Below are 13976 nucleotides of genomic sequence, written 5' to 3' on the forward strand. Positions count from 1 at the left end.
ATTACAGTTGTTTACCTAGAACCAAGGGTTATTTAGTAGTATAGATCAAATTACGAGTTTTCCCAAGGGGTGTGGTAAATGAGAGAATGGCTGCGAAAAGAGCCACCAAAGCTGTGTATCTCTCCGTCCACATTCTAAAACAGGCCCTGTCTTAGTTTTTGGAAATTCGTACTGAAAATGTAATACTTTGTATTGGACAAACGGAATGAGCAAGAATTATGCAATTTGGAATGAGAAGCAGAATGAGAGCAGGATAGATTTCAGTATTGGAAGAAGAGATAGTGCTTGAAATCTGAAATTTATTAGGGTCGCTTTTAATGTGTAGCCTGGACATACAGATTGAGATGAAAACACTGCAACCAATTTCCGACTGCTGTCATTTTTAAGCCACTCGTCCGACAGCTGTTAAAATTACTCCAGTGACAGCTCATAACTTTTGGAGGGTATATTAACTTCATGTCAGGCCCAACAAAGCATATATATTCTTGATCTGCGTAAAATTCTAAGTCGATCACGCTATCTTTCGAACGAATTGAGACAGAAGGCTAAAATTTTCCACATATGTTTATTTTTTCAGTAGGCAGGTTAAGTTCGTAAATGGATCATGTAGGTCCAAGTTATCATATAGCCCCCATATAACGGTACCTCTCGATATTCGGTATTCTGATGATTTTAGCGACAATATTTACCAGAATTGTTTCAAATTTGGTATTTGAAGTTCGAAATGGATACTACAGCCTAAAACAGAAAATCGTCTGTGTGGGTCCACGTCTTCGTATGGCCCCCATAAAACGATTCCTCTCGATATTCTGTATTTTGATGATTTCAGCGACAATATTCATTGGAATTCTATCAAATTTGGTATTTGATGTTCGTAATGGATGCTACAGTCTATAATAGGAGATTGTGTGTGCAGGTCCACGTTGTCGTATAGCCCCCATATAACGGTACCTCCCAATATTAGGTATTTTGATGATTTTAGCGACACTATTCAACGGAATTGTTTAAAATTTGGTATTTGAAGTTCGTAATGGATGGTACAGCCTATGACAGAAAATTGTCTATGCAGGTCCAGGTCTCCGTACAGGCTCCATATATCAGTACCTCCCGATATTCGGTATTTTGACGGTTTTAGGAACAATACTCACAGAAATTGTTTGAGATGTCGTAGTTGAAGTTGGTAATGGATACTACAGTCTGTGACAGAAAATGTTTGCATACAGGTCTTCGTATGGCTCCGATAAAACGGTACCTCTCTATATGTACGGTATTTTGATGATTTTAGCTACATTATTCACGGTTTATTTCAAGTTTCGAAGTTGGATATGGTAATAACAATGCCTATGTAGGTTCACGTCGTATAGAGTCCAATATGACAGCTTTATTCGGTATTTTTAAGATTTCAACAGAATTTTTAACGGATTTTATTTTTTGAAAATTTACAAATTTGTTCCAAATGGTGGAGGGTATTGAAAGTTCGGCCCGGCCGTGCTTGCTGCTTTTTAATTTTTTTTTTTTTAATATTTTTCCAAAAACTGTCTGGAAAATGTCTTGGGTCTAATGTTAGGACTAGCACTACCATATTCTTTGATTTCAAAAGCTTGAAATGAAGGAAATCTTGTTGACTACTCAGCAAATATTTTCAATACAAATCGGGAAAAACAGTAGGGAAATGTCGGGCGGGCCCGACTATATGATACCCTAAATGTATACGGAGCTATATGCAAATCTGAGCCGATCTTGAAAAAATTTTAGGCACATATTTCTGAGCTGTATCCTATATCTAGAACAAAAGATCATTCTTGTGGAGTGCATGTTATGCATGTGAGGCACTTAAAACCCCAAATCAGATGAATCATATATATGGGAGCTATATCTGAACCGATTTTCACCAAATTTTAAAATATTTACTTCAAAACTGAATTCGGTCGGAATTGCCAAGATTCAATTTATTTGGACTGGTATTACCCATTGGGTGCACAATAAGCCTGAAATCGGATAAAGATATATATGGGAGCTATATCCAAATCAGATCTGATATTACCCATTGGGCCACAATATGCCTGAAATAAGATAAAGATATATATGGGAGCTATATCCAAATCAGATCTGATCTCAATAAAATTAGACGGGTATTTCTGGGTTTTTATCTGGTACTCAATATCGTTCTTGTGGAAAATATACTGCTCATGTGATGGACATATAACCCCGAATCGGATGAAACATTTATATGGAAGCTATAGCTATATCTGAATCCATGTTCCTCAAAATTTAAAGCACTTATTTTTAGGCTGAATTAGGTCAGATGCGTAAAAATTCAGGTTATTTGGGCTGATATTGGCCATTTGGTGCACAATTAACCCGAAATGTGTTGAAAATATATGTGGGAGCTACAGGGTGAGATAAAAAAACTGCAACAAAGTCAAACGCCATAATTTCTATATTTTTATTTAAATTTTATTGAATTAAATCAAAAAATATCGGAAATTGCATAAAATTTTAGAATAAGTTTGGAATCGTTCGAATTGGTCACCATTGGCACGAATTATGGCCTTCAAATGGCCAATGAAACCTTCACACGCTGCCCGAATGTTGCTCTGCGGTATTTTGGCCCATTACCGGCGAAGGTGATCGACATTTTAGCATTTTTTAGTGTCAACCTTGCTTTCCAAAGTGCACCAGACACAATAGTCCAACGGATTGGTGTCCGGAGATTTTGGTGGCCATTTTGCGCTGGGAGTGAAGAGAGGAACCTTACTTTGGGTGGCGTGTGCTGAGTGTGATGGTGCTGAGTTCTGTTGGAATGTCCAACGTCTGCGTCCAAGGCATTAATACACCCTCCAAGGCATTAATACACCTTCCAGAATATTTTCGCGATAATATTCGGCATTTATTCTGATGCCACGGTCGATTAATACGAGCGGAGAGCGACCATCGGCTGTTATGGCGGCCCACACCATTACCATGGTCGGCGCTTGAGTTCTGGTGGCCAACCGAAGGTGCACATTTTCCGCTGAACTCTTTGGCAAGTAAATACGATAATTTTGTTTGTTTACAAACTGCTGGACAACGAATGTTTTCTCATCGGAGATCGGAGAAACCCAAATACCGCAGTTCACCACTTTCGGCCAAGCGAAGCAAGTCTTTAGCTCTTTTGAGTCCATTTTCTTTCTGTTGCGGTGTAAGTTCTTGCACTTTTTGGAATTTCAATGGCTTGACCCCGAGCTAATTTTTCAATATTTGCCAAATGGAATTTTGCGATATGTTCAGCTCACGAGCCATTTTTCCGCCACTGGCGACACGGGTTTCGATCAAGTAGCTCCTTTACTTTTCGAACCATTTCTGCTGATGTTGCTGTTTTCCGTCTATCTTCCGTCCACTTCCTTGACGTCGGACTACGCTACCAGTATCACGGTAACGAGCGATCGTACGACACACAAAAGATTTATTCACATTTAAATGCTGGAGTGCTCGAACGATAGCCACTTGTGATTTTCCAGCAAAATATAAAGAAATCGCACTATCACGCTTGAATTCCATCACGAATAAGTTTTTTTTTCTGCAAAATTCTCACTAAAATGCTTTTGTACGCTTGTAAACAATATAATGAGCTATCACTGGAATAATTTTAACAGCTATCGGATGAGTGACTTAGAAATGACAGCAGTCCCAAGTTGGTTGCAGTTTTTTCATTTCACCATGTATATGGAGCTATAGCTATATCTGAACCGATTTTCACTAAATTTTAAGGTACATATTCCTGGGATGAATCCAGGCGGAAATGCTAAGATTCAGTTCATTCAGGCTGATATTAGAAAATTGGTGCACAATAAACCTGATATCGGATGAAGATATATATGTGAGCTATATACAACTCTGAGCCGATCTTGACTAAATTTTAAACACTTATTTCTGAGCAGTATCTGATATTTGGTACCAAAGATCGTCGTTGTGGAGTGCATATAACGCATGCGAGGGACTCAAAATCCCAAATCGAATGAATCATATTTATGGGAGCTATAGCTATATCGAAACCGATTTACTCCAAATATGATGTACTTGCTTCTACACTGAATTCGTTCAGATGTGGCAAAATGCAGGTCATTTGGACTGAAATAGGCCATTAAGTGCACAATTGACCCAAAATCGGTTGAAATGTACATGGGAGCTATATCTAAATTTTAACCGATTTACACCACAGGGTTCGTCCTTGGGCCAAACAATTATTGGTTGGAAAATTTCATCTCAATATTTTAATAAATGTGACCGGAATTTTTGTTCACAAAAATACATGGACAGGCAGGCAGGCAGATGAAGGGAAGGACAGACGGACTGGCATGCATACATCGACTCTGAAAGTTATTCTATAAAGATCCTGAAAAGTAACTACAGGGTTGCCCATATTCGACGGACCCATCTGGCAACGCCATAACTTTTGACAGAGATGTCACATCGCTTAATGACATACCGCGTTTGAAGCGTCAGTCCAAGCAGATTTTTACCATGAACCAATACACGCCACACGAGCGCTCTGAAATAGTTGAAATTTACAAGAAGTCAATTGTGAAAACTCAACGTGCTTTTAAAACATTAAAAAATGTGAGAAGTTCGCCTTCTAAGCGTTTATACGAAAAATTTTCGACTGGTAAGGCTCTTTCTAATCCGAAGAGGCTATATAAAAGTCGACCAAGGCGATCGGCCGAGAATATCGCTGCCGTACGAGCCAGTGTTGAGAGGTCCCCAAGAACATCCCAAAAACGCCGTTCTCAGCAGTTGGGCATGGCTCGGTCCACTTTACAACGGATTATTCGCATTGATTTGCATTTGTTCCCGTACAAAATTCAATTGACGCAAAGAATGTTGCCTGCGGACAAGCCTCGTCGATTGGAATGGGCCCAAAGGTCCGTCGAATATGGACAACCCTGTATGTATCTATCTCGCTGCTTCTCCATGTTATAAACAATGCACAAAGACATAGTACCCTTACCACTATGTGGTGTAGGGTATACAAAATTATAAAATATTTTACAAAACTACAACAAAGTACTAAATTTTGTAACATAATAATGGGGCGATAATATATAGTAAATAGTCCAAGAAAGAAATTTGAAATTGCCAAGCAGTTTTGAATATTTATTATATATATGGAGCAAACTACAAAGTCATATACACTTATGTACATTTTTTGGAATTTTTTTTAGAATGAAAAGTCTGATTTTATAAATGATTTTTTTTTTGTTTTGCATAAATTTATCATATCCTAAATTTGAATATTTATTCGGAATCAGCATAATCTTCAGTTATTGGTTCATTAAAATCATCATACTTCACTATGACCGGATTTGATGGCAGCGGTGGTAGTTGTGCTACAGCAACTACAGGCTTTATGGGCAAGGGAAATCCTTCCAAGTGCTGCGCCTTTTTTACTTCTTTGGCATCACAACAGAAGATCAGGCCCAACGATTTGTAACGGAAACTGGATCGAGCCGATTTTAACCAATCAATTTTATGACAAATGTCGGTGCAGAAAATCAATTTCTCCTCCTTATAGAACTGTGGCCAACATCTCAGATTATTATCTTGAAAGGAAAGCAAATTTCAATTAAAAGTCTACTCACGTCCACAAATGCTGAATTTACACCAATCACCACCACATCAGTGCCATTTCCCTTGACAGATTTCAGATACTGCCATACGTACATTGGGATATATTTATTATCCGAATATTGTACACTGACCATGGTGTAATTTTCACCACAGGCCCCTTCAAAAGAAGGTACCCCAACGATATGCGATGTACCAGCCAAAATATCGTAGATCGCCTTATCCGCTTCAATGTGTTCTCTTAAAGCCCTCTCATAGAGACGCCAGTTTCCCAAACGCAAATTTGGCCACCAATCCAATTCTAGGAGGCCACCCAATTTGCCATAAGATTTTCTATATAAAATCGGATCTTGAATTAAGGAATGATTTTCATATTGGGAAAATTGCATCCATTCTCGAACTTCCGCATTTTTGAAATGACTGGGGTTAATGCTTAAAAGGAAAATAACGAAAAATATGAAAAATAAAAAATAAAAAACAACCAATTTCGGGTCAGAGCGTACTCACCGATGTGGTATAAATTTATTGGGTATATCTAGAATTTCCACAGATGGGGAATAGTTTTGTAGTCGATTCGGATACTAAAATAGGGAAATTTAAATAGATTTTTCAGTTCCTTACCACTGGGGATTAATTTTTAAAATCAGTTCCGGAAACGAGGAAAGTAACTAGAGGCTTATTTTTTATAGAAAAAAAAAAAATAGCCCAGTAAGGAAAAGTCGGGCGATGCCGACTGTATGATATCCTACACCACTATATGTAGAGTGCATGATATCACTTGGAGAAAAAAATATATATCGGGGCCGAGTTGCACAAAATGGAAATGTACATCCCAAATCGGATGATCAGATATATATGGGAGTTATAGCTATATCTAAACCGATTTTCTCCGAATTTGATGAACTCGTTTCTAGACTAAATTCAGTTGGATGTACCAAAATTCAGGATTTTTGGACCGATATTGGCCATTTGGTGCCCAATTAACACGAATTCGGTTAAAGATACAGGGTGAGATAAAAAAAACTGCAGCAAATTCAAACGCCATAATTTGAATGTTTGAATTGGTCATCTTTGGCAAGAATTATGGCCAATGAAACCGTCATACGCTGCCCGAATGTTGATTTGTGGTATTTTGGCCCATTCCTGGCGAATATGACAAAATTCAGTTCATTCGGACCGCTATTGGCTATTTGGTGCACAATTAACCCACAATCAGTTGAAGGTATATTTGAGAGCTATATCCAAATCTGAACCGATCTTGATAAAATTTGGCAGAGACATTTCTGAGCTTTATCTGATATCTGATACTAAATTTCTTTGCTGTGAAGTGCTTATTACGCACGTGAAGGATTTAAACACCATATCGGATGAAACATATATATGGGAGCTAAAGATATATCTGAACAGATTTTCAATAAATTTGATGTACCTTCTTCTAGATTAAATCCAGGTCATTTGGACTGATATTGGCCACTTGGTGCACTATTGACCCGAAATCGGTTGAAGATAACTATGAAAGCTATATCTAAATCTGATCCGATTATCACCAATTCGAATAATAAATGCTACCTGCAGTTTGTTTACAAAAATACATGGATAGACGGACGGACGGACAGCCGGACTGACATGCATAAATCGACTCAGAAAGTGATTCTATGAATATCCTCAAAAGTAGCTATGGGTCTATCTAGCTCTTGTTAAAAACAAATGCACAATTTGTTTTTCTATAGAAAAAATAGCCCCGCGGAATAGCCCAGCAGAACTGGGGCTGATTTTTTTCTATAGAAAATATAGCCCAGCGGAACTGGGGCTGAATTTTTTCTGTAGAAAAAAAATATCCCAGCGGAACTAAGGCTGAATTTTTTCTATAGAAAAAAAAATATCCCAGCGGAACTGTGGCTGATTTTTTTCTATAGAAAAAAAAATATCCCAGCGGAACTGGGGCTGATTTTTTTCTATAGAAAAAAAAATAGCCCAGCGGAAATGGGGGCTAAATTTTTTTCTATAGAAAAAAAATAGCCCAGCTGAAATGGGAGCTGAATTTTTTTTTCTATAGAAAAAAATAGCCCAGCGGAACTGGGGGCTGACTTTTTTTTCTATAGAAAAAAAATAGCCCAGCGGAACTGGGGGCTGATTTTTTTTTTTCTATAGAAAAAATAGCCCAGCGGAACTGGGGGCTGATTTTTTTTTCTATAGAAAAAAAAATAGCCCGGCGGAACTGGGGCTGATTTTTTTTCTATAGAAAAAAATAGCCCAGCGGAACTGGGGCTGATTTTTTTTTCTATAGAAAAAAATAGCCCAGCGGAACTGGGGCTGATTTTTTTCTATAGAAAAAAATAGCCCATCGGGACTGGTGCTGATTTTCCCCAATAGAAAAATTAGTCAATGGAACTGGGGCTGATTGGTTTTTCATGGAAAAAATACCCCAATAGAAATAAGTCTGTTTTTATAGAATTAATTCCCAACACATTGGGTTTGAAACTGATCTGTAACTTACCAAATATAGCGACGTCTGATATTCCGCAGCATAATGTAAATTCAAGATTTGTTGCTGGTCAAAGTTGTAACAAACAGCAGCTAAATATTCATAGATTTTATTCAGAGGTCTCGCCAATAAGTAGGATGCCAGGGGTTTGGGACACCAGCTAAATGGTTTTGAGGATTCGTATAGATTCCATTTTACAGCATCGCACCAAATCAGAAAATGTGAATTGAAGTTATGATTATCTATATAAATGTAATTCCCACTACATTTGCAATTGATGCTACGTTTGCCGGCGAATTGGGAGGGTCTGTAAGATAATAGAATTGTTTCGTTTTTTTTCTTTTTTCTTTTTTTTTTTGCAGTCGTCATTTCACCATCCCCAAACTCTTACCTTAGAACACGTGTTTCACAATCGACCGTTATCACTTCATTTTCATTGAGTCGATAGGAAAGACTTTCGGTATGGACTAAAGCTTTACGAGTGCCGATATTTCTGTACAATTTCGGCCTCAGCGACTCATTTTGATCGAGTGTAATATAGCAATCGCACGAGACATGTGTCACAGAATAAGAACAAAAAATTAGAGTTAATAGTGAAAATATTTTGAAATCCATGTATTTCTTTTAATCGACAAGTTATCAGCTGAAAAGTCAACGATGAAATGATTTGCTTCTGAAGATGTTCAAATTGAGGAATTGATGCTATGGAAACAGAGGAAAAATATTTTGTGTTAACCCATTGTGGAATATTTTAAAATTTTGAAAATCCATATTGGTCATTTCGTTAAACACCTCGGTCCATTGTTACGGAATGTATATTATGACTTTCAGAAGGCTATGGCTTTGGAAATTTAATTCGACCAGTAATTTAATTACAACAAGTAAAAAAGCAGTAAGTTCGGCCCGGACGAACTTTGAATACCCTCCATCATTTGGAACGAATTAGAAAATTTTCAAAAAAATAAAATCCACTAAAAATTCTTTTAAAATCTTTAAAATATCTAATATAGGAAGGTGCCGATATATGGGGGGATATACGATATTGTGGACCTATAAAGACAAATCGATGTCTGCGTGTAAAGTACTTACTCCTTGTGTGGATTTTCAGATAATTCCATTGGAAAAAATGGCTAAAATCATCAAAATACCGAATATCGGGGGGTTCAGTTATATGGGGGATATATGATATCGTGGACCTATATAGACAATTCTTTTTGAGGGGGTAAAATGCCCACAGGGGACTCCTTTTGTGGATTTTTAGACAATTCCATTGAAAAATGTGGATAAAATCATCAAAATACCAAATATCGGGGGTACCGTTATATGGGGGCTATACGATATCGTGGACCTATATAAATAATTCTCTGCCGAGGTATAAAGTACCCGCAAGGAATTCCTTGTTTGGATTTTCAGACAATTCCGTTGAAAAATGTGGGTAAAATCATCAAAATACCGAATATCGGGGGTACCGTTATATGGGGGCTATACGATATCGTGGACCGATATAGCCCATCTTCGAACTTGACCTGCCTGCAGATAAAAGAGAGATCTGTGAAAAATTTTAGCTTCCTATCTTAATTCGTTTAGACTGTAGCGTGATTACAACAGACGGACAGACGGACGGACAGGGCTAAATCGTCTTAGAATTTTACGCTGATCAAGAATATATACACTTTGTTGGGTCTAAAATGATTATTTCGATGAGTTACAAACGGAATGACGAATTTAATATACACTCCATACTTTTTTTGGTGGAGGGTATAAAACATGGACTCTTTATGTGATTCTAAACCGATCACCAAAAATAACTATAGGTGTACCTTTATCCCTTAGCATGTTAAAAGCAAATGTTTCTATACCAAAACACGTTCAGCGGTCCGACATGGGTTAAATAATGCTTATCTTCTTAAGACTAACAAGTAAACAAGCAGCTAAGATCGGCCGGACCGAACTTTTAATACCCTCTACCAATAAAAAAAAATCAATCGAAAAATACCGCAGAAATCATAAAGGTACCGAATATAGGTAAGTACGGTCGTATGGGAGCTATACAAAAATGTGGACCTGCATAGGCTATTTTCTGTCATAGACTGTTGTACCCATAACAAACTTCAAATACGCAATTTTAAAAAATGCCGGTGAATGATGAGGCGAAATTCAGCGAAATACCGAATATGGGAAGGTAGCCAATATTTTGTGCAGAGAGACGAATTGGTGATAATTGGATCAGATTTAGATATATCTCCCATATTTATCTTCAACCGATTTCGGGTTAGTTGTGCACAAAATGGCCAATATCAGTCCAAATGACCTGAATTTTGGCAATTCCGACTAGATTTAGTAAGTATATAAAATTTAATGAAAATCGGTCCAGGTATAGTTATAGCTCCCATATATAGGTTTTATCCACCACATTCGTAATACGCACCCCTGAAGAATGATGTTTTGTATCAAATTTTAGAGACATCCCAGAAATACCTCTGCCAATTAGTATCAAGATTGGTTTATATTTGGATATAGCTCCCATAAATATCTTCAGCTGATTGCGGATTAGTTGTACACCAAATAGCCAATGTCAGTCCAAATGAACTGAATTTCGGCATATCTGACAGAATTCAGTCCAGAAGAAGGACAAGGCAAAACTCAGAAGGTACATTAAATTTGGTAAAAATCGGTTCAGATATAGTTATAGCTCTCATATATATGTTTCATCCGATTTGTTGTTTAAATCCCTCACATTCGTAACATGCATTCGACAACAATGATATTTGGTGTCAGATATCTTATAGAGCTCGGAAATACCTTTGTCAAATTTTATCGAGAACGGCTAAGATTTCGATATAGCTCCAATATACAGGGTGAGATGAAAAAACTGCAACCAGCTTCAGACTGCTATCATTTCTAAGCCACTTGTCCGACAGCTGTTAAAATTATTCCAGTGACAGCTCATTATATTGTATACAAGCATACAAAAGCATTTTGGTGAGAATTTTCCAGAAAAAAAGTTATTCGTCATGGAATTCAAGCGAGATAGTGTGATTTCTTTATATTTGGCTGGAAAGCCACAAGTGGCTATCGTTAGGGCACTCCAGCATTTAAATGTGAATAAATATTTTGTGTCTCGTACCATCGCTCGTTACCGTGATACTGGTAGCGTAACCCGACGTAAAGAAAGTGCACGGAAGACAGACGGAAAGCAGGAACATCAGCAGAAATTGTTCGAAAACTAAAGAAGCTACTTCATCGAAACCCGCGTCGCAGTGGCCCAAAAATGGCTCGTGAGCTGAACATATCGCAATATTCCATTCGGCAAATATTGAAAAATGAGCTCGGGGTAAATCCATTGAAATTCCAACAAGTTAAAAGGCAGTAAGTTCGGCAGGGTCGAACTTTGAATACCCTCCACCATTGGAAAAAATTTGGAAATTTTCAAAAAATAAAATCCTTAAAAAATTCTGTTAAAATTTTAAAAATACCGAATATAGCCGTTATATTGTTGTCTATACGACGTGGACCTACATATGCATTCTTTGTCATAAGCCATTACCATATTCAAATTCGAAACTTGAAAAAAACGGTGAAGCTAAAATCATCAAAATATAGCATATAGGGAGGTACCGTTATATTGGAGCTGTGCGAAGACCTCGACCAGCATACACAATTTTCTGTCACAGGCTGGAGCATCCAATACGAACTTCATACATACAACAACTCAAACAATTTCGGTGGGTATTGTTCCTAAAACCATAAAAATACCGAATATCGGGAGGTACTGATGTATGGGGTCTATACGAAGACCTTGACCTGTATAGACAATTTTCTGTCACTGACTGTAGTTCCCATTACGAACTCTAAATATGTAATTTGAAACAATTCTGATGAATAATGACGCTAAAATCATCAAAATATCGAATATATAGGGAGGTACCGTTATAAGGGGGCTATACGAAGACGTGGACCTGCACAGACAATTTTCTGTCTTAGGCTGTGGTATCCATTTCGAACTTAAAATACCAAATTTGAAACAATTCCGTTAAATAATGTCGCTAAAATCATCAAAATACCGAATATCGGGACCAGGTACCATTATATGGGGGCTTTATGAAAACGTGGACCTACATGGCCCATTTATGAACTTAACATGCCTACTGGAGAAAAAAAAATATGTGTGCAAAATTCTAGCCTTCTATTTCAATTCGTTCGATGATGGATGGTGTGGGCCGCCATAACAGCCGATGGTCGCTCTCCGCTCATATTAATCGACCGTGGCATCAGAATAAATGCCAAATATTATCGCGAAAGTATTCTGGAGGGTATATTAAAACTTAAACCTTCCAAAAGGACTCAAACTCAGAATGGTTACAAAATGAGGTTTCTCGCTTCATTATCAGCGCACAATGCCACCAAAATCTCCGGATACCAATCCGTTGGACTATTCTGTCTGCAGTATTTTGGAAAGCAAGGTTGGCACTAAAAAATACCAAAGTATCGATCACCTCAAGCAAGCACTTCGCCTGGAAAGGGCCAAAATACCGCAGAGCAACATTCGGGCAGCATGTGACTATTTCATTGCCCGTTTGATGGCCATAATTCGTGCCAAAGGTGACCAATCCGAAAAATTTTAAATTGTTCTAAAATTTGATGTTATTTCCGACATTTTTTGCTTTCATTCAATAAAATTAAAAAAAAATGTAAAAATAATGGCGATTGACTTTGTTGCAGTTTTTTTATCCCACCCGGTATATATTATACTTTTTGGTGCCTCCGACGAATATTTCGTGATGTTGCAAACGGAATGACAAATTTAATATACCTTCCAATGTATGGTGGAGGTTATGAAAATAAATATACTTAATAATAAAATCATTCGTACATTTCATCTACAATAGCTGCTCTCAGCTGATATCATTAATATTGTTATCTCGTAAATTAAACTTTTGTGGACAGGGAGAGTTTCGAAAATTCGAAAAAAAACTATTTTTGATATTTTGTACACAATTTGATTTTACAACTTATATTAATTGATTTAAAAAAAAACACACAAAGATCTTGTGTTTGAAAAAAAGTTTGTCTGGGTGAAATTTGAAGAACGTTGGATGCTTACCTTGCTTTCTTTGAACGTTGTTATTTTTTTTTAAACTTTGAACCCCATGAAATGGTCCGATATCTAGCACCTTTACAACAGATCTTGTGTTGATGGAAATATTGAGATGTACTAAGTCTGAATGGAATCGGATGTTAATTTCGCGTTTAAATTCATAAAACGCGAAATTAACATACGATTCCATTCAGATATTCCAAATTTTGACCCTTTGTGGAGGAGGTACCAGAAGGTGCTAGCAGATATATATCATCTTCACAGCATATCTTGTGTTAGTAGAATTAATGCGATATGTGAAAAATGAAGGGAACCGGATGCATGTGGCGGATTTTCTATTGGTTTGGGTTATTCAACACACTGACCCTTTATGGGTGAGGTACCAGAAGGAATGGTCCAATCTCTAGCATATTTATAATAAATCTTGTGCTGACAGAAATATTGAGATGGGCCAGGTCTGAATGGAATCGGATGTTAATTTCGCGTTATATTTGGTTCATGGATATTCAAAATTTTGACCCTTTCTGGGTGCATCGATATATTCCATCTTCATACCAGACCTTGGATTAATAAAAATATTATGATGTGTGTAATTTGAAGATAATCGGAAACTTACATCACATTTTATGAGAGTTATAATTATTCTAAAATTTGACCCTTTGTGGGGGAGGTGCTTGATAGAGTGGACCGATATTGCCCATTTTCGCACCTGACATAGCACTGATGCAAATATTAGAATTTGATAAGTTCGAGAAAAATCGAACCATCCTTTCTCTTTCTAAGCAGTAC

At 37.2% G+C, this 13976-nt stretch overlaps 1 protein-coding gene across 1 annotated transcript; it reads right to left on the reverse strand.

Annotated features, from left to right (window-relative positions):
• Positions 1–5101: 5101 nt before the first annotated feature.
• LOC101895058 (uncharacterized) lies at positions 5102–8762 on the reverse strand. Its single transcript, XM_005175895.4, has 5 exons — positions 8481–8762; positions 8102–8396; positions 6112–6185; positions 5619–6036; positions 5102–5553 (listed from the first exon to the last, which is right to left on the reverse strand). The coding sequence occupies exons 1-5, from the start codon at positions 8702–8704 to the stop codon at positions 5275–5277; spliced, it is 1290 nt and encodes a 429-aa protein (XP_005175952.2). The 5' UTR covers positions 8705–8762; the 3' UTR covers positions 5102–5274.
• Between the last annotated feature and the right edge of the window lie 5214 nt (positions 8763–13976).

This window comes from Musca domestica, unplaced genomic scaffold (genome assembly GCF_030504385.1).
Source record: "Musca domestica strain aabys unplaced genomic scaffold, Musca_domestica.polishedcontigs.V.1.1 3, whole genome shotgun sequence".
NCBI lineage: Eukaryota > Metazoa > Arthropoda > Insecta > Diptera > Muscidae > Musca > Musca domestica.